The following is a 27,580-nucleotide window of genomic DNA, read 5'->3' as shown; positions in this document are numbered from 1 at the left end:
GAGGGGTAAAAAAAACCGAATTTCCGTATAATTTCCGGGGTATGTGCGGATAGGGGAGCTTCTCCAGAGAAGAAATATCCAAAAATAATATAAAAATAACTTTTATTTTTTTTTAAATATTCACGATTAAAAAGTCAAAAATTTGCACTAATAACACATGGTATTTCTCTATGTTTCTAAATTAAAATAAACTAAATTTTTTCACGTTTTTCATTCTGTATATTTAAATATACACTCTAAACATTGAAATAAGTTCACATTTCACTTTTGTTGTGCTATATTTTACCTAAATTTATTAATTTTAAAATCACTTAGCAGACTCATCGTTGAAAAGGTTAGATTGTTTACAATTATGAGGAAAACGAGCCTTGCCACATCTTAAACAGCAAATATGTAGGATTTTTTACAATTTTTCTTTGTTTGTTTTTTCGCGTGATTCTTTTTTCTATATTAACTATAAAAAAATACTTTCTACATATGTATATGTGTAATACGTGATTTATGTGACTGAAGTACTTTCGCGTAGTACTCCTTTCTGCGTTAAAATAAAAAAGATATATTGAGTTTCCTTATAAAGTGGTTATATTTTTTGGTTATCTTGCACTGATATTGAAACAAAATTTGAATTTTCGTTATAAAATGGTTAAATTTTGGTTATCATATCTGTCAGCGCTTTCCATTTATATTTGATAATACGTTGTTTTGTATAGTAGGTGACAATATACATATATAATATTATTATATAATATTACTATATAATATTTCTTATTTGTTTATTAAATTAAATAAAGAACATATCCATATGAATGGATAGAGGCATTTTTGGGAAAAAAGGAATTTTAGCGAATTTCCTTATTATACACGGCAGCGCTCCATTTTTAAAATAAAGATTTCTTCGGTAAAAAAAACTGTTAAAAGTGTAAAATGTGGATTTATTTAAAAGTTTATAGTTTATTTTAATTAATTTGAAGTGAAAAATGTGAGTAAAGTGTGTTTAATGTGGTAAAATAGCTTGTTGAAATGTTCGAATTTTGGGAATTTTTGAACTTTAAGGTCGAATATATCGCAAACTAAGCGTTAAATATAACCCATATATTTTTTAATCAGAAGGACTTCCTCTTTCCAACGGTACCTTCAAAACGCGGCGCCAAAGAAATCGGAATTGTTCCGAGCTCGGACACGAATTATCACTATCGAACTCTATCAGCGAATTACGCCTTCGAAATGCTAAATTTGTACTGACTGTTATTATGTCGCCTAATGCGTTTATTAGGGCAAGAAAGTCATTATTTATAATTATATATCTTACTGAACTTCTTAATAATACTTAGACAAAAATATAGCGATATTGTTGCGCGTTGGCTAACTGTCGACTCTTGGCACCCTCGCACATGTTTTTTCGGACAGCATCATTATTAAAATTGCAGCATACTACAGTTTTGAAAGAGTTTTTAAAACGTAACCGACATGCGAGGTTAAATATATTTTTAAAATCCAAAAAGTGATAATCAAATGTCGGTATAAATAAAATTATGGAAGACATGACTGGAGAAAATAATATTCACTTCATTTTTTTATTACAGCATGCCACAAAGACAACTTTATTTTCCTAAAAACTCAAATATGTAATGAAATTTCTGTGCCAAATGACTTAGTGCAAATATCAGTTGATAAAAATGAGATTAAAAAGCGTATTACATGCTACCTCCAAAAAAAACGTGATGAGATTAATCAAAACAACATTATTGACTACGGAAGTATGCCTAACTATGCAAAAATAGAAGGAACTCATCCCAATTTTCCGGTAGAAAATTCATGCGCGCGAGTAAATACTACCGTTGTAAAGCAAGATAGTTCAAAATGTCTTTTGAAAGGTAAGTACGTTCAGTATTAGTCTGGCATTTTTATTTATAATAAAGTTCAGGGACTCAGTTAATTTTTTGCTACCGGATGGGCCGAAGTACTAAACTAATTGTGATGGATAAATAGTTATAAAATACATACATATGTATATGTGTATGAAAATTCAGACCAGACGAGTTCAATTTCAATTGTTTGTATTACCGTCCGTCTGTTCGTGCAAGTTGTAACTTGAGTACAAAAATTCTGGAATTTTGCATATTTGTTTCTTGGCACCAAGAGAAGGTTGCTATTCTAGATTTTCTAGAATCGTAGACAACGCTTACGCAATTATAGCCGAGTTAACAACAGCGCGCCATTCGTTTCTTCTTTTCGCTACGTCGCGCCAATTGGATATTTCAAACGAAGCTGGGTTCTTCTCCACCTGGTTCTTCCAACGGAGTCGAGGTCTTCCTCTTCCTCTACTTCCCCTGGCGGGTACTGCCTCGAATACTTTCAGAGCTGGAGTGTTTTCGTCCATTCGGACACCATGTCCTAGCCAGCGTAGCCGCTGTCTTTTAATTCGCTGAACTATGTCAATGTCGTCGTGTATCTCATACAGCTCATCGTTCCACCGAATGCGATATTCGCCGTGGCCAACGCGTACAAAACGATACATCTTTCGCAGAACCTTTCTCTCGAAAACTCTACACGTCGACTCATCAGTTGTTGTCATCGTCCGAGCCTCTGCACCATATAACAGGACGGGAATTATGAGTGACTTATAGAGTTTGGTTTTTGTTCGTCGAGAGAAGACTTTACTTCTCAATTGCCTACTTAGTCCAAAGTAGCACTTGTTTGCAATAGATATTCTGCGTTGGATTTCGATGCTGACATTGTTGTTGGTGTTGATGCTGGTTCCAAGATAGACAAAGTTATCTACGACTTCAAAGTTATGACTGTGAACAGTGACGTGGGAGCCTAGTAGCGAGTGCGACGACTGTTTGTTTGATAGCAGAAGATATTTCGTTTTGCCCTCGTTCCCCACCAGACTCATTTCAAAGATTTGACGCATGGTGAATATCTCGTCTTTTGTTGATTTGCCAGGTCTAAAGCCACACTGATAAGTTATAATCAGTTTGTTGACGCTGGGCTTTAATCTTTCACACAATACGACCGATAGATAGAGCACACTTAAATTCCAATCGTTGGGCATGCTTTCATGCAACAATATTTTATAAAGAAGCTGATGCATGCTCTTTATCAGTTCTTTGCCGCCGTGTTTGAGTAGCTCGTCCGGCAAACCATCGGCTCCCGCTGCTTTGTTGATCTTCAGACGGGTAATTGCTATTCGGACTTCTTGATGGTCGGGCAATGCAACGTCTGCTCCATCGTCATCGATTGGGGAATCGGGTTCGTCTTCTCCTGGCGTTATGCATTCACTGCCATTCAGCAGGCTGGAGAAGTTTTCCCTTCATAATTTAAGTATGCTTTGGGCATCGGTTACTAGATCACCTCTGGGGGTTATACAAGAGCATGCTCCGGTCTTGAAACCTCATGTTAGCCACCGCCTTTTTCGTAGAATTTTCGAGCATTACTCCTGTCGGTCAGCTTATCAAGCTTTTCATATTCCCGCATTTCGGCCTCTTTCTTTTTCTGTCTGAAAATGCGTCTCGTTTCCCTCTTCAACTCTCGGTATCTACCCCATCCCGCACGTGTTGTGGTCGGTCGTAACGTTGCGAGGTAGGCAGTCTGTTTTCTCTCCGCTGCAACACGGCACTCCTCCTCGTACCAGCTATTCTTTTGCATTTTCTGAAAACCAATGGTTTCGGTTACAGTTGTACGTAAGGAGCTTGAAATGCCGTCCCACAATTCCCTTATGCCAAATTGTTGACGAGTGCTCTCAGAGAGTAGGAGTGCAAGCCGAGTAGAAAATCGTTCGGCTGTCCGTTGTGATTGCAGCTTTTCGGGTGCGAATCTTGGCTGCAACAAGATAGTGGTCCGAGTCGATGTTTGGACCTCGGAACGCACGCACATCTAAAACACTTGATTCGTATCTTCCCTCTATCACCTTACTTTACCTGATCGATCTGGTTGGTGGCTTTTCGATCCGGAGACAGCCAGGTGGTTTGATGAATTTTCTAATGCTGGAGGTCCATCAGCCTCAACCCATTTGGAGATGTTTCCTCATGGAGGCAGAACTTACCGACCATAGTGCCAAAGATACCTTCTTTGCCCACCCTGTCGTTAAAGTCGTCAAGGACGATTTTGATATCGTGGCGGGGGCAGCTCTCGTAAGTGCGCTCCAAGCGCTCATAGAAGGCATCTTTGGTCCCATCGTTCTTCTCTTCCGTCGGAACGTGTTGATCAGTGATATGTTGACAGTACTCGGCGACGGAGTCTCTCTCCCACAACGAATACCACACCAAATTTGCGCTCCTTTGTATGGTCACTGTAGTAAATGTCACAAGGACCTACTCGTCTCAGTCCTTGTCCCGTCCATCGCATTTCTTGAACGGCGGTGATGTCAGCCTTCACTGTAATGAGGATATCAACCAGCTGGGCAGCAGCACCTTACCAATTAAGGGACCGGACATTCCTGGTTCACGCCCTCAAATCGTAGTCCTTAATTCGTTTGTCATGGTCGTCATCAAAAGGGCGCTCTCTCATCCGAGGCTTGATGTTCTTTTTCATTGGATGCTTTTTTTACGTGGCGGGTTCCAATCCCAGCGCACAACCCTGCGGAGGGGGTGTTCCGCCTTCTCACTTTAGACGTCTTCAAAGGGATGTTCTTGGGCCACCCAGAGAACTTTCCTCACTTGCGTGAACTTCTACACATGACTCCATCCTCCAATAGGAGATCTACCATTGAAATTTTAGCAGCTCTTAACTTTCACCTGTTTGAACCAGAGCTCGCAACGATCTTGCGCTTTGTTCTGTATTAGACTCACACTTCTCCCTAATAAAACAATAATGACTTTTGACACCAACGAAGAGCGCTACTCTCAGACTCTGAGCTGACCTTTTCAGAAGCAGTTCAAATTATGTGAATATTATTTCAGCCCAATAGGTCAGAAAAGCATTCATATTACGATTATTATCCAAAGCATTACTATGATATCCTAACAAATTTCCAGATCGGACGACTATAGCATATAGCTCATACACAATTCGAAAAAAGATTAAAGTCTAGTTCTGGTAGAGAAGTTTTTTTTATTTCTAAAGTTTATCGAAATATTATTTATTTTTTAATTTATGGTTGTAAGTTATTTGCGCTTTTTAAGTTTTTCATGACTGTTATGTTACTTTGGGTAATTTTGCATATACGTAAAAAAAATCTTAGTAAAAGGTTACACGACGACAAATATTTGGAATATAGTTTAAATAGTACAAATTTTATTTTTTTTAAGTATTATTATATATAAAGGGAGATCGCGTTAAGTGGAACCCCTACTGTCAGCTAGTTCATGTATGATCGTGACATCTTGCAAAGAGCTTGTAATACAGTGCGCAAATTTTGGTTAGGCGCGCTCTTAAATTATAGAGAAAATAATTGTACACGCGACAGTGTTAATATTTTTGTTTTTGTAAACAATAGTTGCTAGGTAATATTACATAGAAAGCTAGCATGCATAAAAAAACAAGAGCATAGCGGTACTAAAATAGCAAAATGTGAATATTATCTGACAACTGGTGCGAACTTTGGTTAGCCGCAGTCTTATTTTCATCGGTTTTGTGGTAAGTTCTCTGTGTTTTAAGTATTTTTTTGTGAAGTTTTGTTAACATTTACGCTTATTCAATTTGATTATATTCAGTTAAGAACAGTGTGATTGAAATGGCTAGAAAAAAATTTAAAATGATGTGGAAAAGGCCCAAATTAAAATTTTGAAGAAAAATGGCCTTTCTAACAGAGCAGTCAGCCGGCAAATCAAAAGGTCAACTTCCGGTGTGCTTAACGTGGGTGCCTCCTGACGACAGCCTTACCCCACGGCGCTCAAAGGCACGGCGGATCAAATCAATGCGTTGATCAGCGCCCTGAGAATGCTAGGCATTTTCAGTACCAATTGGAATGGACACACTAACCACCTTGGTCGGTTCGAAGCCCATCTAAAACCTCTGCCGTGCTTTGGGTCCAGCACCCGGTTGCGATGCAACTCCATATTCAACTGACAAAGTCAGTTCTTCCCGCATTTGGGTTTTAACCACAACCACCACGATACTCCCCGAGGGGCCAGTCCGCATGAGCAGGTTGGAGTTAACTCCAAGGGCTTCTGCTCCCGGTGGTATCAGAATTAAGTCTGCGGTCAGACCTCGTAGCCGAAGCTACTACCAGTTGAGCTTCCATGTGGCTCTGGACCGGTGGCCAGGGGTTGGACCCCATACACACATCACATACACACTCCACTCATACAAAATCTAACCTTAATTCCCAGCTAACCGTCTTCGCTGCTTTCGGTATTGCGGCTAGCAGAGATCACACCATTAACATCTAATCGACCATCAGTCCAGCTAATCCCCAGAGGCCCATGTCCCGTTAGCAGAAAGCCAAGACTCAGACAAAATCTGAAGTCTGGGTTACCCTCAACGAACCTAGCGTCCCGAATGTACTCAGTCGTTAGGACTATTGGCCCAACGTTCTTGCCACCTACACCTAACCCTATCATCTAGAAGCCCCTTGCTCCCTAGATATTCCTCCCTCTCCACATCGTCGTTGGAAATCTAGTCATTCCACTGCAATGACACACTCAAGCCCCTTCTTAACTTGAATGCAACAGCACAATGAGGCCATGAGGAAGGGCACCTAACAAAACATGCATAGCATCCGTTGAGACAGTGCGACATACAGGGAAACAAGCACGCATCATACAGACCTCAAGACAGTGGTGGCTGCTTCCTACCATACAGCGGCTCCATATGTGGCACAGGCCACAAACAAGTCACGATATATGGTGCTGACAGCACGACGTCCGAGACCCCAATCACTCCTCAAAATGCGTCGTATTTTGCCCACGGTTGCCTGCAGTCGCTCCTTCACATTCGCCTAACCATTCTTTCTCATGGTCAGCCCCAGATATTTGACTTGTATCACATATCTGATGCTGACCCCATTCACCCGGACAATCGGTGGACGAACGGGCGACAATCTGCCCTTAAGCAGCATTTTCACCGTTTTTTCATCGATATGTCAACCCTCACACCTACACACAGAGAGTTGCCCAAGCAGAGTGTCCATCATGAGTTTCCAAATATATGGACCACAGATGGAATCCTGCGGGCAACCGCGAACAACTCCAGTATCCACACTCGCATTCATTCCGACAAAAGATGCCTTTCTGTTCGGAAAATAACTCCGCCAAAAAGTAATTTCCAGACAGCCAAGCTCCTCCAGCCGTTGCACCACTCGATCCCAGCTTAGGTAATCAAACACTGCCTTGAAGTCAACAAATATGCCAAGGATATAAAACCATGCATCCTCAATACTGAGTCCTTTTCTGAATCCATACTGCCTATCCGACCACATACCTCGCGTTAGCTCACCATGACTCTTTCCAGCACTTTTCCAAGTACTGGAAGGAGACTGGTGCCCCGATAAGACCGAGGATCGCTCCTGATCTTATAAGGGGACTTCGGGAGAGGAACAACCCTGACACTTTTCCACTCGCGAGGAAAGTATCTTTCCCAGATGCACTTATTATAAATGGCCTCCAGGTATTCCGGAATGAACTTCCATAAGCTTTTACACATCTCTCTGTTTAAACCATTAAAACCTGGGGACAGTTTAGACCTAACCAGGCCAAAGAAGGGACAGGCACCTCTTGTGCTTGAGGTGCCTGCACCTCCAATCTGGGAAAGAACGCACCTAACAGAACCCCTGCTCACTCTCTCCACGACGATAACAGGGTGTCACCGACGCGAAGAGAGGTGACATCTTCCCTCCTACGACCCCCCCAGATCCTATCGACCTGACCCCAGTGTTAGTTCCTATTCTCTCGAACAAAGCTCGTCCAGTCCTTTAACCTTAACTATCATTTTTTATACTCCCTATCCCCACAACTAAATTCATACCTATGCTGGGGCAGCCTATCAGAATTGGACCGTCGGGCGCGTTGAAACTTTCGCCTCAATCGCCTGACAGTCCTAACTCACGCGTCCACCATTGCCATTGTATTATTTGCAACACCGGTTTGCAAATTATCAGCTGATGTCAAAAATAAAAACACTGTAAACAAAGAGAAGAAATAAAGCAAACCGATTTGAATAAAATAAGGCTAAAAGACGAAAAGCCTAATAAAGGGTGGAGCGAAAAAGAAATCCAGAGTATACTGGATTTCTTACAAGAAGCTCCAGAAGTAAAAGTGAAATTTATGGCTATGTGCCGCTTAAAAATATTTCTTACCTTCAGTGTCCATAATTTCTTCAGCAGCTTCATCAAATAAAGCATCAGTTGATTTTTCTCTAAAACTGTTTTTCTGCATATTTTACAATTTGTGCGAAAATTTTGTTTACAAACAATGTTTTTCTTCACGGATCAGTTGTGAATTAATGGTATTTGCAAGGGTTGCACAGAAACCACAAAAAATACGTTCATTGTTGATGGTAAATATTTGCAATTGCATAATTTTGCAAACTCACATGCACAAGATTCTGAATTGCCCTTATGTTTTATTACGACGAAAATAGATTCAGAAATATATATTGAGATGTTGGATGATGTGCTCATTGAGTATTTGGAGGATAAGGTCGAAATTACGTTTACCTTTCAGCAGGATAATGCCAGCATCCACGTTTCCAAGAAGGCAGAAGGGTTTTTTGCTTCGCGCTCTCTACCATTGCTAGGATGGCCAGCCAGAAGTCCGGATTTAAACCCCATTGAAAATGTTTGGGGCATAATTGCAAGGGCTGTGTATGCGAATGGGTGCCAGTACTTAGTTATTTGACTCGATACCAGCCAGAATTTTTAAAAATGGGGGTGCAACTTCACATTAAGAGAGCAAAATTTGCAAAACTTTTGTGCAAACCTCTTAAGTATATACTTTTTTGTAATGCGGCTAAGCATAGTTCGCGTATAGTTAAGATGTATTTTCAATATTTTAACTTTATTGTTTCTGTAATACAATTAAATGTAAAAATATATTATGTTTTTCCCCCAATAAAGAAATATTCTAAATTCAGTTACTTTTGACAATAACTCTTATGTTAAATCACCAAAAAGCATGTGCGGCTAACCAAATTTCGCGCACTGTGGTTTTGTTCATCTAACGGTTGTTTGTATCACTTAAAGCTAACCGAGACTGATATGGAGTTATATATAAGTTAAGCCGCAATAATTTATCAGGAGTATTACACTTAACAGCATCGCCAACTCTTGCATTACAAGTATCTGTTGATTGCTTTGAGAGAGATATATCTGTTATTATTTAAATCCATAGATTTGCAAAAGAATTTGTAAAAACATTCGATTTATATGCTTCTTTCTCAATTGGGGTCCAAATGGACCCACAACCTCAACAATGTAATTTGAAATATTGATCCCAGTTAAGGGCTAAAGAATATACCGTTTAACTTCCCTATATCCAATCACCATAATCCACAAAAAAAACATCGCGTTAGAGAGGCTTCGAGTGATGGAAGAAAATTTGTATGAAATTTAACTTCTACTGAGGTCTGTCTGTCCGTCCGTGCAAGCGATGACTTGATTAAAAACCAAAAGATCTTAATGCATTTAGTACACGTGTTCCTATCTATCCTTTCAAGGAGCGACTCGCACAACAACAAGAAAATGTGTTAACTTCGACTGCATCGAAGCTATGTACATATACCTAAAAGGTATAAAAATAAATTGATATTGCTTTTGATCGGCCAGGTTTAGGGAATAGTTCACGTAATGCGGTTTTCGACGTTTGCTTTAGGGTGTTACAAACTTCGTAGCTAACCTAATTTGCATCCCTATTCAGGGTCTAAATACGTTTTGTAAATCGGACTGATATTCATTTAAAAGACATTCTAACTTGATTAAAAACTAAAAGATCTAAAATGTTTTAACTTCGACTGCATCGAAGCTAAACTAAAAGATTTGATTTTGAATCGGTCGTTTGCTCAAACTTCGGAATATCGAATATATGTTGTAAAAGTTTTTACTATCTTTTGACTTCTTTGTCCACAAAAAGATGATACTTTTTTATCGACTAAACAATAGTTTTATTCTAGTTTGCAGAGTAAAAAACGCCTCAGGACCTCAAATACGGCCAAATTATTTCGATACTCTCGATAAACTTATGGCGAATAAAACTCCGATTAAGTATGCCAATAAAGATAGCTGTTACGAAAATATTTCAGTTATTGGTAAAAGAAAAAGAATGGAACCTATTGAAAAACATTTATTTCATAAAATAAATTATCACTTGCCTATGAATTTGCGACTGAAGCAAGCTGAAGATCGGATTTTACGCTTGGAATCGTTATCCCCGGAGTATTGGCATTTTATAGTAAGTACCGTAAGCCGTAAGCTAGTTTATTTGCAATAAGATTGTTGGATAGCCTTATTGATATTCGCAAAGCAGTAAAAGCACAGTATTTATTTTCACCGATTTATCTACATAGCGAATGTTAATTTTTTAAAAACTTTTTCAAATTCATCTACTACGCTAGAGTGACTTGCATACATGCGATAGAAAATATAATGCATCCAAATTAAGTGAACATTTATCTCAGTCCGTAAATGACCACCGTTATTTTATGTTAGTTTCATAAACCATTGCCGCAACGAAAGATAATACTTTTCAACAATTATTTATGCTTTAACCAATTCCATACAACAATTTTGAATTGGCGTTGTCCGGATTTTAAATCCTCAGCTTATGAGCGTTTCCAGTTGAAAGATTAAATTGTGGGACCAAGCAATCGCCCATTGCTCTATGAAATATAACGAATTTTTTAATTAAATAAAGATACGTTTGAGAATTAACTTTGCGTTACCACTGTTTTGCCTACCACTTTTCGAAACGCCAAGTCAAATATCTGGGAAAATTGTGTAAAGCATATACATACATATAAGATAAATTAAAACATGTAATATATAGTAAAAACATAAAAATATTTTTAGTTTCCATAATAATTTTGGAATTAAAGGAGTGATTGGTGCTACTGACTACTCACATTGCAATAATTATACCGCCTTGGTCTGCTATTATTATACCACACGAATACAATTACGAAAGACACTTACTATAGTAGTAACGTAAAAAGCGGTAGGTTAAAATATTAGTTGTATGCATCATAATGTAATATATTTATGAAGTTTGGATTTGTGCACGTCAAAGCTGATTTTTCGCCATTTGAATACGCACGTTTTTCAGGCTCATGTTATTGCTTCCACCATTTGGAGAATAAAATAAATAAAGAAACATGTTTCTGGATCATTTAATTGGCTTCTAGGATTTGACTGATTTAATTTACCAACCACTGGAGCCATGGCTTCTATACCAAACCATCTGTACCAAATGAGTTTTCCCATAAATCATTCACTATTATGCCAGGAACTTAATTGAAAGAGCCTATGGGGTTAATTAAAAAAAAGTCTCGTTTCCGGAATAAATGGCTAAAGATCGAGTTGTGGGGTATACAACACCCCAATTTGTTTTATTCTTGCGCAATTTTTACACAATATTTAAATGCGATTTGAAGGCAGCTCCGTATTCATGCGACTTTCGAACGCCTCAATGAAGACGACATCGAAGACTAACATCATTTATGATGGATAAGAGCAAGGAGCAACGTCTACAGCTCAAACAAACCGCAGGAATAAGTGGACGACGTAACTATCTAAATTCACTAACACAATTCACATAAATCTTTAATTTAATCTTCTATCTTTATCGATTGTCCAGTGTCATGACATTTCATAGATTGGAAGTGAAGTTATTGCGTTTTAAGTGTCAGTGTGTTTGTGTTATCGGTGCGAAAATGAGCTTCGAACAAAGAGCCAACATTAAATTTTGTTTTAAAATTGGTAAAAATTAATTTTTGCAAAACGTTTCAATTAATGAAATTTTTATGGCGATGATTGCCTATTGTAGCAAATAAATGGTTTCAACGTTTTCAAAGTGGTCATGAGAAATTTAGCTGATTTTTCATGTGGGCCAATCAAAATCCATGATGATTTCAAAAATCATCCGAAATCAGGGGAACTTCAGGGGTGTCACCACTGGCACGGTTTGTTCGGCCGTCAAATTGACTGACGACCAAAAATTGGAGAATCTAACATTCGAAGGACCGTCAAAGTGTGACCGATTATTTGACCAAAAATTTTAACCATTAACCACTCCCCGTATTCACCCGATATGGTGCATTTGCCCATGAAAGGAAAGCGTTATGCAGACGTAGAGGCCATTTCAAATCGCTTGCACCGGCATATTGGCGCTACCAGCCAACGAGCTAGACAGGAGACTATTTAAAAAAAAAAATGAAGGTTGTTTGCATAAAAAAACACCTTTTCTGTTTTTTTAAGTCCTGTTTTTTGAATGCACCTTGTTTATTCAAATATCTTAAGGTAAAATTTTTTTTGGCCAAAAACCATGTTTTTTTATGAATTTTTTAAAAAATTTGTAAAATTTTACCCTACCCACGGAATTTTCTTAGTTTAACTGAAGATAAATTATTAAAAAATATGAATATTTGAAATTTTTATTTCCGATTGCAATTGCTCTGCATCCTGCCCCTCGTACATGACGAAAGGGTTACTATATTAATCATTAAAAACGATAGGTTTAATATCAAAGATTATATATATATATTATATGTAACAATTTGTGAATGATGTTGTGAATATATAACTTATTTTTGAACTTTAATCAATTATATATTTTCCATTTTGTTGGATGACCTTTCGCCACCTTTCCTTTAAATTCATTATTCCACGCACATAGAAATTCTGGCCTTTAGCTGCAAAAAACTGAAGCAAGTGGGATTTTATGTCCTCGTCCTTATCAAAAGTTTTACCATTCAAAGAGTTTTGCAAAGACCGAAACAAATGGTAGTCTGAGGGTGCAAGGTCAGGGCTATATGGTGGATGCATCAAAAGTTCCCAGCCAAGTTCACTCAGTTGTCCTGGTGGAATATGACACCTTTACGTTTGACCAATTCTGGTTGCTTCTTCTTTGGTAGCTGTATTCAATTTGTCCAGTTGCTTACAGTAGACATCCGAATTAATCGTTTGGTTCCTTTTAAGCAGCTCAAAATATACCACACCCTTCCAATCCCACCAAACTGACAGCATAACCTTCTTTTGGTGAATTTCAGCCTTTGGAGTGGTTTGTGGCACTTCATCATGCTTGCACCATGATCGTTTTCGATTGACGTTATTTGCAAGGAATCCATTTTTCATCTCCAGTTATGATTTGCTTCAAAAACGGATAATTTTCATTGCGTTTAAGATGCATATCACAAACGTTTAAGCGATTTGTTAAATGAATTTCTTTCAATTCATGTGGTACCCAAATATCAAGTTTTTTTACCATCCCAAGACGTCGTATATGATCATGTATGGTTGATTGTGGTATATTTAACTTTTCTCCAATCTCACGCTCAGTTACATGACGATCCGATTCGATTAAAGCCTTGATGACGTCAACATCAACTGCGCTTGGCCGACCTGAAAGTGGCTTGTCTTTGAGTGAAAAATCTCCCAAACGGAATTTGACAAACCAACTTTGACACTGTGTTTCTTTTAAGGCTTTGTCACTATACACTCACGTAACTTTTTAGCAACCTGAGCTGCAATTTTTCCTTTACGGAAATAATAAAGTAAAATATGACGAAAATGCTCCTTTGTGGGCTCCATATTAAAATTGCCGCCAAACAAACAAATATAAATAAAATTACGCGCGCTTTTTTTTTCTCAACCCAATATAAAAGGTAAAAAAATACCAGATTTTATTCAAAAGCAAGCTTCCTCCTTAAAATAGTTAGATAAGATTGCGGTTACGAAGGTTGTTCAAAAAATTGAAGTGAAGTGTGCGTGGCGAGTTGTATAACTCCTAAACATAAAAGATAAAAACTTTTCTCAAATATTTCAATACAATTACATATTTTTTCTCTATGCACTAACACCAACAGCAGCATGTATTGGAATTGATAAGCAATTGTTGTTGAGGGCCGTGGTTCAGCATAAAAGAGATGTTTTGGTTATTTCTGATTAAAACGTTCCTTAACTCTCCCCTGTGTTAGAGCGCAAAACAGGGAATTCCGCAAACTGCAAGCTCCCTGAACCAGCTGATACGACCTATCTTATGGAAGCGCAATGTAAATGATCAACCAACACCTTCTACCGCCCGCTTTACCGTAGGATACCGGATTTTATGGCATTTGAATATTTTACGTAGAAACGTATCAGCTGATCGCTCTCTCACAACGCAGGGTTACCGCCTCGATATATACTGTAGTAATTATAAAAATTGTCTTTAATATGTTTGAAATTTTCTTATAGCCCTGACAGACGACAGCGCTAAGTTGTATTAGTACATTTATTTGCGGCTTAACGTTTGTAATGCACAAGAATTTATTTGCGCATTTGACCCATGTTAATTTTTGCTATTTTTTGACAGATGTCGCTTGAAGTCTGCCGCCTCCTTTGCGTTTACAGCATCAGCATCAGCAGTTTTATATTGCTAATTAAATTTTAGTCTATTATTTTGAACGTAGTTAATAATAAACGAATTTTTTTGTTAAATTTATATTTATTTTCCAAAAATACCAAAATTTCTATTAATAATTTCTCGTATTAACATTTTTATTTCACTTTTTTTTTAATAAATAAACAAATTTCACAATCAGCTGTCGAAATTCACAAGTCTGCCGTCTGTCACCATAGAATTTCAATTCGCATATGCGTTGCTTAAGGCGCATTAATTTTGCTCGTCTGCCAGGGTGACAAACTTGAGAATAGAACCTAAAAATCTTCCATTTTTGATTATTAAATTCTATTAAATTGACTGTTAATCTTCCGTTGTTGATTATTATTTTCTATCAACTGATTGAGTCCTGTCTTGATCTCTATAATGGGGGTAGGGTTTTCAAGGTAAAAAAAAGACTTTTTTTGTGAATTTATTTCTCAAATATGAATTGAGTAATTTTATTCGGACCTTTTGTACATTATAGAGCACACTTTTGACAATGTAAGGTAATTTTTTCATGCAGAAATATTGAGGCATAAGCCGGTAACAGTGCTTTCCCCAGAACGTCTTGAGAAAAAAAGAATTTGCGGTGTTCACTATAACTCGGCCGGAAATTATCTGAAAATAAAAAATAAAGAAAAATTAGTTAAACTATAATCAAATCTTTCCCCCAACGTTCTCTAATAATTTTTTTTTTTGCATTTGAAAATTTTTGGCCGGCATTTAAAGTGAAAAACTACTCTTTTTTCCTCTAAAAAAAATTCCGCCATTTTGTGGGTGGAAAAATCATTTTGTGGGTGGAAATGAAAAAAAAAATTATTTAATACACGTTGGGGGGCGGTATTTTATATGTTAAAAATGTGTTCAAAGTCCCCCCTTTAGAAGTGGCTCCTGTTATGGTTGCTCTAATTATGCATACACAATTGTAATACTCAGAGCTGTATATAAATTCTTCTATATTCTCCATCTGTGTCCACACCTGGGTGCGCCAAAGGTTATATTCGCCATCTGCTCCGTCAAATGTTGGTAGGCATTTAAAAATGTCTGTATTTATATGGCTTGCCTGTGTGATTTGTGGTTTTAGAGCAGGCATGGTTGGTACCGTGGTCAGCGAAAACTGTGATTGCGTCCTTAATGCATCGAAGTCGGATTTTAACGAATTGAGTTGAGCCGTAAAGACATCAGTGTGTGCTTTGAGTGTTGCTGCTTCAGTCATATTAATAGTTTTTGCTTCCAGTCGGAATATACATATGTATGTATTTAATTTTCTGTTTTCGTCAAAGGCTGCGTTCTTGCTGTTTGATTGTGGTGTAAACATGTAATCTTTGTAATCTTTCGTTGTTGTTGGATTCGGCGCTGTCCGCTTTTTCAGGATCTGCTTTGAATCGTATGCTACTTTTTCATGCACTTTGTACCGGAATTCCTACTTCCCGTGGTATTTTAATTGTATCCTTCTTTATAATCGCGGAGTTCCTGTCTTTTCAAGGATGTCACCTGGCTTTTTTGATAGCCAAAATGATTTAATGTAAAAATTTGCAACCCCTGATGACCCTCCAGTTAATTACAATTGAATCAACTTACTGTATCTTTTGCACCGTCAGGGCATGTTCTTTTATTAATACAAAAACTAAGACTAGCTCAGTGGTCGGCATGAGAGGATCTGTCACTACGTTGGAGCAAAAGTATATGAAAATATTCAATAAAACTAAAAGCTGTATATAAATAAACGATTATTCAAATCTCAGGGCAAATAATAAACAGATAAATAAGAAGTTCTGAAGTTTCTCGAAATGAAGGGAATAATTTATATATACATACAATAATGTATAAATATAGCTTAAACTAATTGTTTAATGTTATATCTTTAATACGTTTATCTATATCAGTCTTTTTATGACAATTTCCTATTAAAATAATATTTTTTAAATGCGTTGAAGAAATTTTATTGCGTTGTTTGGAACAACTAAATTTTAAATCTGAAAAAATTTGTTCACATACATATATAAGTAGAGGGGAAAAAATGATAAACATTTAAATGAATTTTTTTTCAATAATGGAACATCAAAGGCATTGCATGGCACCAAAGGCATTTAGAATCATAAAATATTTCTCGCAGGGCATATTTGGTTTTGCGCTATAGTCTTGCGTGAACGATAGAGCGTAAGCGTTCGTGTGAAGTTAGTTTTCACAATTGTGCTAAGAAATGCCGACAAGTGGACTAGCTACATTTTGATAATTTACTGCTATTTATACTACTTTATGGTATAATACTATTTTCTATTTGCTGTCTGCTATGCTATTTGAAAATAGACACACTATCTACGGTCGATTGTTTGTCGTTACAAACAGTCCCGAGAGGATAGCGTGTAGGAGATAACACTCGTTATATGTGATACCATTTCTACTTCACACCCTGTGTGCAGCATATATTGCAATTGCTTATCACTATTTGTTTATGCGTAGTTCAGCATAAACAAGAGATGTTTTGGTTATTTCTGTTTAATGAAACGTTCCTTAACTCGCTCGTAAAACAAGAAGGTAAGTGGATAAGTTTTATGTGCAGAAAAGTACCTGATCTCGCCTGCGGCAGGCTCACCATTTTTTCACTAATTTTGAGGATTTTAAAACCTAGTGCAGAGAACGTGAGTTATAAAGAAGGTTCATGATGTGCCGATTGTCGAAACGTTCCTCTTTTTGGAGGGTTACTCGTTTCTATTAGAGGATTTCACCACAAGAAAATTATTAGCGGATTTCACCAATATTTAACACGGGGTGGTCGAAAATAGCAGAATTGAGCATTTTCAGTGCTAAATGAGAAAAATGATGCCAATTTCAATGTTTAGAAATGTATGCTTACAGATTCGCATATTTACAATGCGCGAACGACTATGTATATAATTTATAGATGTTCCCAATATATTTGATGTCAAAGCGCACAAGTAAGTATATTGTGCAATTTGACTCATATTATGAAGAATTCTATAAAATCTGTTGAAATGTATAATAAAGTCATATTTGTATTATTACCTAAATATTTAAATACCATAAGTAGGTTTGATAAGTTGTAAATTTATGTATACATGTATGTGTAGAAGATTTGCTTGTAGATTGCTCCATATCACTTTACACTTCACACTTTTGCACTTTACTATATTTCAATAACTTCACTATTCACTACACGAGCACAGCAACTTCTGCTCATATCAAGATCACTTTTTGAACTGATTCTGCGAAGACATAGCGCCTAATTATATACGTACGCACCCCTTCATTGCTCTAAAAGTAGCTAACGGTTCCTGAGACTCTTCACTCTGTTCGCAGAATACGATCAGACCTCACTCAGTACTCAGTCAGCATTTACATTCTATAGTACCGATATATATGCCGCCAATGCGTCGCTTACTTGAAACTACGCTGTGCCACATACAGTTACCTACAAAATATTAGCACTCCGACATACGCATATACACTAACATACAAAATACAAGTACTACAGCTCCGACACGGCCTTCCTGACAAATCACACGTCTTCGTGTGTTTACTTCAAACCACAATAATCTAACACATCAGTTGCTACTGCTTTTGCCATTTACAAACATTTCATTAATTTTTCTTCCCACAAAGTTTGAGGCTTCTGGACAAAATCAAGCTTAGACAAATAAGCAAATTGGTTTCTTGATAACATTTCATAAATTCTTTTCATTACATTTTTTTTTTAACCATACTTTCCAATTCATGCAAAATTAATTATCTCTACTAACTGGTGTATTTCCTTTTACACTCACTTATTGACACCCGCCATAACAAGTCCATCTGTTATAGTGCGGTCATTATATCCCCTCTTGGGATTTCAAGACACCAGCTGTGCCATTTTTTTAATCTCTATTTCTCGCTTGAAAATCAGACGCATCTCCAAGTCTTCCAAATCGACGTCTTTACTTATCTGTCTATTTGGCATTGCTTTCGAAAAAACTTCCTGCTCATACTTAAATATATGTTTTTTTCTTCTTTTTAATGATTTTAAAACATATCTCTCTCTGAACTTACAAGTTTTGTTTGGTGACCATTTTTTTCCTTCTTTAGCAACACATGGTCTTTTACATTACATTTTACAATTTTTGCCTAAATAAAGCTCCACGTTTATCATAACGAGCATTAACTTCAATATTTTCCTTTGCTTGTTTTCTTAAAGATTCCCTAGCAAATACATTATCCACTTCTTCACCTATTGGTAGTAGGTCTAAAGGTCTAACTTCTCTAGCATTTCTAAAGATCTTGGTGACTCGATTGACTGTACAATTCATTGCCCACTGTACTTCGGTTAAGGCATTTTGCCACAATCTCTGACTGATTTCATCGGCGGTCAGCATACTCTTTAGCATGCTAATTATACTTGTACATTCTACCTTGCACTGCTCACACCTGTAGCAATTAAATGTAGCTCTCACTCCCTCTATTTTTTTATTTAAGAACAATATTCACTGAATCCTGAACTAGCAAAGTTACGGCCCTGATCCGCTATAATTCGAGTAGGCATACCAAACAAACACATAGCGGCTTTAACGACTATAACAGAACTTTCAGTGTCAATGTTTAAGGTGTGATAAAAATAAACAAAATACTTACTCCTTTAAGTATTTTTTTTTTTCAATCATCTTCACCTTATGCCTATTGCACTACGGAATATCTTTCTCTGAAATCGGATTTAATTCAGCCTACAATTTCCCTATTGATAGCTTAATTTGCAGCTGATACGATTTTCGACAAACCAACGAACATACTTTGACATATTTTCAAACAAATAAAATCTATCGACTTTATCTAAGGTTTTTTTCCCAACCTAAATGCATAAGAGCTTCGTGGACGTGATTAATCACTGCCCATCTAAACGCCTTAGGAATTACGGACAAACATTTAATTTTACCTTTTCTTTGTATTCTTCTACGTAAAACTCCTTTCTTCAATTCATATGTTTTCTCTAAATTTTTTGTGAAATCATAATTTTTTTAACTTAGTTGATAACTTGGCTACCTCAGGATCACGTTATTCAGATACTAGCCAATTATCATATAACAAAGTGAATTCGATCCGTCTTTTAACTATTTTCTTCCATACTCCTACATTCTTTAATCATAGGATTCCTTGATAAAATATTTACGTGTGTAATTTAAAACTTTTGGTTATGCTTTTATCAACTGCTGGGCATCACAATCTATACGAAAGCAAGCTAATAAATAAACGCATACTACCACACATACACACGCACATCGTATAAAAGCCTGACGCACATTTAAGGAATAGGAAAGACCCTTGTTGCACTATTATTACTGTTCCACTTCTCTTCACTATCTATTTGCGCCCTACATCCTCTTCTTCTTTCGATTATCTAATAATTTTAGTACCTTCTCATTTTCCATGGGCTTAATTTTGATTTATTACAACCTCGTTTCCACTTTGTGTTTCGCTTTACATTTTTAACTCTATACTAGATTAGGGTTAACGTTCAAATTCAGGTAAATCAATTTTGAAATTACTAACCAATCACAACTTTTACTAACAATAGTGTGTACTTACTATATTGACAAACACTAACAATCACTTTCCTTCAGTGAATATTCATCTCCAGAGTTAAATTAAAATGGAACGGACTCACGTGATTATTTTACTGCCACCTTTGGCGAAACTAATGTGCAAATAAGTATCTACACGCATCTTCTATCTTTTCTCTCTCCCACTGATCCAGATTTGAGGACATGAAGTAGCGTAATGTCCCATCATTGCACTTGAAACATTGCATACTGTACCGATCTATCACTCCAGAATTGATGCTCTCATTTTGATATTTCCTTTTGCGTTGTTTCGCCTTTTCAGTCGATTGGAACTTGAACTTCTTCCGCCTGGGCCGGTAACACATGCATCCTCTTCCGTGTAAAAGCGTAGGCCTCCAGTTATTGTAGCTCATTGCGACTTGTTCCATTGGAGGTACATACCCAGTGTAACAAACTATTGTCGGTTTACGCCATGTGTGCCAATGTTACCGACTCTGCGATTTCCTCCAAGTCTTCTTTCCACTTGGTTATGCTTGCGAAACATATTTGCAATAACCATTGTAATGCGCTTTCGTCAAGCGCGTTGCTCAACACTATGCCAAGTGCGCCGCATTCGAGGGTATTTTCATCAAAAATCAGGTCCACCGTTGTACACCTTGCAGAGGCATCCGCTCCAGCGCAATCGGGATTGAATTTTATCAAAGCAACGTGGACAGGCCTTGCGTCTGGTACCGGTCTTGGTATCTGCATGAACTTTATTGCTCTAAAACAGTGGTCGGCATTTCATAGCAAAATTTTGCAAACTAACTTCACACGTACGCTTACGCTCTATCGTTCAGTCGTTGTCGAGCCAGCAACGAATTAACCTCACGCAAGACTATAGCGCAAAAACAAATATGCCCTGCGAGAAATATTTTATGATTCTAAATGCCTTTTGTGCCATGCAATGCCTTTTATGTTCCAAGTCTTTTAAAGATAATAGGGAATATATCCTTAAAAGACATTTTGTTAATTTTCATTATACTTTTAATTATTTAGATGAAAAAGAACGAAAATGTCTTTTTAAAGAAAAAAAAAATATATATATTTGCTTAATTGTAATTCCAATTTCTCACTGGGCTACTTTTTTTCGTGCTCACCAACACAGTGACAGATCCTCTTATGCCGACCACTGCTCTAAAAGTAGCTAACTGTTCTTGCCTTTCTTCACTCTGTTCGCAGAATATGATCAGGCTTCACTCAGTAACAGTTTCTCTAGTCCTGTTACATTGCATATTTGCGCATTTACATTCTCTAGTACCGTAATATATGCCGCCAATGAGGGCCATGAGGGAATCAAACAAGCAAAGAAACGCGTTTTGCCGTCGGTATTTTCTATTCGCAATCAACATATTTTCTCATCCAGGGAATTGTGTGATTATGTAATACATAACATATTTTTAGAGGTCAATATAGATATGTATGTATGTACATATCTTGACTTCTCTGATTTGTTTTGGCCCAACTAACAAGTTTCGATAATTACGAGAATATTAAAAAAGTTGTTAATATTATACCTAACAAGTAAAAATTATTTCTATATATAATTTTTTTTAATAATAAATTACTAAATTAATCAACTATTTAAAATACATACATACATGCATATGTAAGTACATTTTCAGATTCATTTTATTTTCAATAAGTTTTTAACATTTATTTCTTGCCATAGCTAAGCAAAATATTCAAAAGCTTACCCATGACATACATATTAGGCTGTCCGTTATTTACCAAATTGATTATTTTTGACGAGACGCTCCCTAAACTTTTAGTTTTCCATCTAAAAAAAAATATCAGACCATAAAAAGCCCTTAATTTTCATAATAAACCTTGCCCCAAACACGATACATTTCCCATTGAAATTACATGGGATTTTGCCACTTTTTACGAATATTTTTTTTTCTCTGGAACTTTCCCGTTTGTAGGAATTCTTGTACAGAATTGAATGCTCTACAAAAAAAGTCTGGAAAATTTTTCGATATACTAAGTTGTTCCTCTGACCATTAAGTTCAGTGCGTCAGCAGAATGTTGCAATGTAAACAAAGTGCATTGCATCACTCTTGCATTTCACAAACAATAATTGCAATTCTTACGTCTTAACTTGTATGTACACATAGAGCAGCGCGCGCACATTATATTATTGATAAATGATAATATCCTGTTTTAAATTTGAATTGTACTTACATACATACTATCTTCAGGATATATGCGTATGAATCTTTTTAATGATAAAAGGTGTGATTTATACATATATGTATATTATTATATTTATATAGTAATATTATATTTAAAAAGTAGCTCATATGCCCAATGCTCAGTTCTGTTCACATATTTCTGTTAAAATTTCTCCTTCCGAGCCGATAGTGGTGAAATCCACTAATAGAAAATTCATAGCTCGTAACAGTTCACACGCCTGTCCGGAATTGAACCTTCTCTATAATAGACGTTCTGTGCCTAGTGTTTGACTAGTTTTTTTCACAACTTTCGGCTGGCAGGGTATGTTCAAATATATTGATCTATATCTATACATACATACATACATATGTACATAAACAGTCATATGCATTTACATGCAATGCACTTACAATAATAAAAAAAAATGCATATAGGAATTTTAAACTAATTGGGTAAACACAATGAAAATATCAAAATAAAATCAATGAATAAATTCTCACTCAATGAAAGTCTTTCATTGCCCCCAAGGGTAAAGGTTGTTAGAAACTTCATCGAGTAATAACATATGTATATATTTATTTATTGAAACTTGTTTATATATATGCGAGTGTAATAAAATAAATTACTGGTGGATACCCTGCACTAGCAATCACTCAATTATTTGGTAATTATGTTTTCAATAGATAAAAGTATTTATTAAAATCTAACCTAAATATTATTAATTCCACTAAAACTTTTTCGCTATAAACTAATATATTAAGTCTAAACCACGAATTAGCAAAGGGTTTGTTATTTGGTTTACAATTCATTTGCTGTTCTATGGCTCTTCTTCTTGCGATTGGCGTAATCTTGTATTTTATCATTAGTCGTTATGCTATAAGCTTTCATTCTACACCATTTGCCACAATTTTAAATTTCATCTGATACTTTTACTTTGCAATACATACATAAGTATGTATATGAGCCCCCTAAAGCACAAGTGGTATAACTCCACTTTTTCTTCTGTCGAGCTATTAAAGGGTTTGCTAAAAGTTGTATATAAAAATCAATATTGAACTTTTGGACTACTTTTTTCAATAAAACTTCAGAAAAAGGTCTAATTTATTTTTGAAACTTTTTGTCCATTAACTCTTGTTTTATCGAGTACCGAAAATTAATTATACCATTTGTGCTGTAAATGTTTTTAAGATTTCATTTAACTTATAATTAGTTTGAAATCTGTTTCGTTTTCTCAAATATTTTTTTATTCATCGTCACTTTCTTGAGATTCTTCCTGAAGTGGGCCAACGTCTTCAGCAGTCTCACTAGTAACAAGCCCCTCGAAATAATTGTGGTGTACTGGAGGGATGTATGGCAGCAAGTCCATCATATCTTTCCTTTTTTCTTTTGAAATAGCTTACCCTGATCAATGATGCAAACATTAAACGGTCGTCCTTTTTTTCCTGCTGATCGTCATAACTGTCACATGAAAGGCATTCTTTTTCCTTGACAACGCAATAGTTCTATACCAGTCGTCAGGTGTAAATATTTGTTGCGACTTACCAAAATTTTCAATAGATGCAAAGTCACAGTCATTGGGGAGGAATGAATGTCCACTATGCATGAACTTTTGGTCCATAATTTCTACATTATTGTCTGGACTTTGGACATATTTCATCAACGTCATAGCGATTTTCCAGTTACGGTTTTGACCTGTGCATGTGTCGCTATACATAACCACATGTTTGGCTGCTGTCGATCTAAATTTTATGTGTTTAATTAAACACGATGAAATTTCTTGTGAACCTTTAGAATCATTTACTTCGTCCCAACAATACATGAACCCCATTTTCGTTGAAAGTTCATGGCAACCTAAATTGTATACGTACATATTACGTGGGTAGTAGGCCTGTTGACAAACCAATTTCGGGAAAGTCAGGGACTTCTCCAAATCAAAAGAGAATGCATAGTAGCTGTCATTGTTAGCACTTTTTTCAGCATTCGCCTTCATGGAATCGCGAGCTTGTTCTGCCTTCCGTAAATGAAGTTCATGGTCCTGCTTGAGCTGTCTCTTTTCTTCTTCATCTGTTGAGTATTTTACTATATTAGAAAAAATATCACAATTGACGCAAGTGTCTTTATGTGGGGCGTGAAATTGCAGATTGAACTCGTTATTAAAAGTTCTTCGATATATATGCACCCTAACAGGCTGAAGCCCTTGGCTTTCAACGTGCTCCTTATACAGATTGTACATAAGTCGTATATTTAAGTTCTCGGCTAAATATTTCCTATTTGGGTTGTGTTTTCTTGTGTAGTGAGATTCGTATGAAGGAAAAGCTGAAATATGGGCTCTTACTTGTGCCATTTGTTCATCGGAGGTTTTGTTACCAGGCACCTTCTTACCCCGTTTATCGTCCCCTGGAGGATAGCCCATTTTGACCTTCTCCAAAGCTCGCGTCATTCTTCCTTTTGAGATTTGCAATGTTTCTAAGAAGTACCTCTTGGAAACCTGTTTGGTTTCCCCAGCAACATTATGATAGAACCAATTGAACTTGTTCGATTCTTCTCAGCGGTGGTTGGCCGACGACGTACCGGTAATATTGGTTTTTTTGGTTGACCCTATTTTCCAAAATGCTTCGAATATTTTTTTCGTTCTTCTTCTGTTATTTTGTTAAAACACAATATTGGTTTCAAAAGACCACAAATGAATGCATTTTGGGCAGAGAATGACCCTATTTTCCAAAATGCTTCGAATATTTTTTTCGTTCTTCTTCTGTTATTTTGTTAAAACACTTTTTGGTGCATTTGCAATCGAGATTGCTAAATTGCTTCTCTGGAATTGGCTTTCCCTTTCTAGTGACGTAAGAGTCTCCCGAATTTCGCTTCCTTTTCCTTTCTTCTCGCTTCCATTCCTTTCTCTGCCTTTTCCGATCTCTCTTGGGCCTTCCTTCTGCATTTTCCTCTGCTTCACCACTTTCATGAGTACTGGGTCTCCCTTCCACATCAGCAGCTGCTTCATTGTCCTCTATGGAACCGGGATCATCAATGGCTGAAACCAAAGTTTACGTTCAATTATTTGAGAAAGTATAAACATTACGACATGAATTAGCATTTTCGATTAAGCACCAAATTTGGTTTTACAACAACAACAAACGAGTGAAGAAATTTTGCCATTTTCAGCTTAACAGTTAATTCTTAATTTCACTACCGTTACCTTCACCTGAGTCCATCTAAAGAAATTATTACAAAAAAACACTGAGAATAAGTCTTTCTCCCATGAAATTCACTGCACGAACGGTGAATTTGTCAATTATACCACTTGTGCTGTCAACGAATAGGCGGCAGCATTCACTGCACTAGTAATTTCTGCTTTTTATGAGGTTGCTATGGGAACTAGAAGCTACCACGTTATTGCATTAATTAGAACACATTTTCCTCAATACAGTACCATAGCTAACTCAAAAAAGAAAAAAAATGGAGTTATACCACTTGTGCTTTAAAGGGCTAATATATCGTAATATAAAATGTTCACATGTCGAAAATTTGTAGCGTAAGATGGCATGCTTTGAAAAAAGTTTCAAGGTTTTATTTCAATAACTTTATGCTTGACTTACTTGTATATAAGATTAAGTCTAATTATTATACACCAATTGTATATAAGTCAAGCATAAAGTTATTGAAATAAAACCTTCAACCTTTTTTCAAAGCATGCCATCTTACGCTACATATTTTCGACATGTGAACATTTTATATTACGATATATTATATTTGCAAGGAATATGTAGATCCCAATTCCTATGGCCAATCTATTACCTGAAATTCAGAAAGAATCGTTACTTGACAATAATGTGTTATTTCCCAAAACTTAGTAAAATCGGAACAATATTACCCCAAGCCCCTATTTACTTAGTATGAAGGTTTTCGAACTTACGGTTGACTTGATACCGTCTAAATCGATAACTATACAAATAGTCTTAATGAAATTAAGAAAGTTTTTTCCTCATAGTAACGAACCCTTGTGGCAAATGTAACTAAAAGCGGGACAATACATCTCTTCAACATCTTTATACCGTATACGTTCTGAATAAATTTCACTCGGATCGGTCCTTTGCATGCATTAGTCCTTTGAAGCCATTAATAGTTCCTCGCAATAAGAATTGGTGTATAATAATTAGACTAATCTTTGACATGCTTTTATTAAGGGGGTATTCTACTCTAGAATTTTGAAATATTCGATTTCTTTTTTCATATATTTAAGGCTTAGACCCTTAAGAACATATCCTCCAAAGGATTTTTAAAAATTAAAATTATTTTAAGAGCTACAGTTACTTTAGTGACGCAGTACCTAGCCCGGTTCGGCCGTATCGAATTTTTTAAACGCGTTTTTCTCGAAACTACTTTTTTCCATACGGTACCGGCATTATCTCAAGTTCTATTCAACCGATTTACTTGAAATTTTGTGTGAACCTTCTTTATATAGTAATCCTTTATCGTTCCTATAAGCACCGTGTCAAAATTTTTGCTTTTAATAAAAAAAAAGCGTAAAAAATGATTTTTATTTTCAGGCAGTCGCCATTTTTCAAAAAAAAAATTTTCGTGTTCCCTGAAATAGGAACTATAACAGCATCCTTACTGATTAAGAATTTCTTTTGATTTTTGTTTTTCAGACCACCAGGAGAGTCAGGATCAATGTCACCAGGATACGCCATTTTGTTTACACCTGTCTCCAATTATTTTAATTTTTAATATTTTTTTGTAAATTTTTTTTTCTGTATTCTTAAGATATCAATAAAAACACCATAAAAAATAGATAGTAAAATATTAATTGCCTTTTTTACAACACTAAAAATTACCTGAAATTCATGCTTCTGGAGTAGAATACCCCCTTAACTCGAAAAGAGCATACTTCGAAGGCGATAGTAGAGATTTATATTGAAATACGTGATTTTTATTTTGTCAATCCAATTTTATTGGCCGATTAGTGTATTTTTAATTTTTTTTTTTTTTTAAATTTTATAATATTTAAACCAATTACTCCAGCTTCCATAATGATCTTTCATTATTCTAGCCTATGCATTTATGCCGCATATATCAGTTATGCAATTTGGCGCAAACTGAAAATTCCAAGCGAAGCCAGGTCTTTCTCTACCTGGTCTTTCCAAGGGAGTGGAGGTTTTCCTCTTCCTCTGCTTCTCCCGGCGGGTACTGTGTCGAATACTTTCAGAGCTAGAGTGTTTTCGTTCATTGACGTCATGAACTATGTCAGTGTCGTCGTACATATATCTCATACAGCTCATCGTTTCCTCAATGCGATATTCGCCGTGGCCA

General features: G+C 36.3%; 1 protein-coding gene and 1 pseudogene across 1 annotated transcript in view; one reads left to right on the top strand and one right to left on the bottom strand.

Moving 5' to 3' along the window:
• Window positions 1-27,071, top strand: part of LOC126764488 (molybdopterin synthase catalytic subunit) — a 31,487-nt gene extending 4,416 nt beyond the window's left edge. Inside the window, exons 3-5 of the mRNA XM_050482196.1 lie at window positions 1,584-1,874; window positions 10,048-10,325; window positions 26,920-27,071. Of these exons, the coding sequence (XP_050338153.1) occupies window positions 1,584-1,874; window positions 10,048-10,325; window positions 26,920-26,991 (641 nt within the window). The 3' untranslated portion in view covers window positions 26,992-27,071. The remainder of the gene's footprint in view (window positions 1-1,583; window positions 1,875-10,047; window positions 10,326-26,919) is intronic.
• LOC126764509 (uncharacterized) lies at window positions 23,403-25,552 on the bottom strand (annotated as a pseudogene).
• Window positions 27,072-27,580: the final 509 nt, after the last annotated feature.

Source organism: Bactrocera neohumeralis, unplaced genomic scaffold (assembly GCF_024586455.1).
Source record: "Bactrocera neohumeralis isolate Rockhampton unplaced genomic scaffold, APGP_CSIRO_Bneo_wtdbg2-racon-allhic-juicebox.fasta_v2 cluster09, whole genome shotgun sequence".
In the NCBI taxonomy this organism is placed as follows: domain Eukaryota; kingdom Metazoa; phylum Arthropoda; class Insecta; order Diptera; family Tephritidae; genus Bactrocera; species Bactrocera neohumeralis.
Note: the sequence above shows the minus strand (reverse complement) of the source record. Positions and strands in the feature narration are given on the sequence as shown.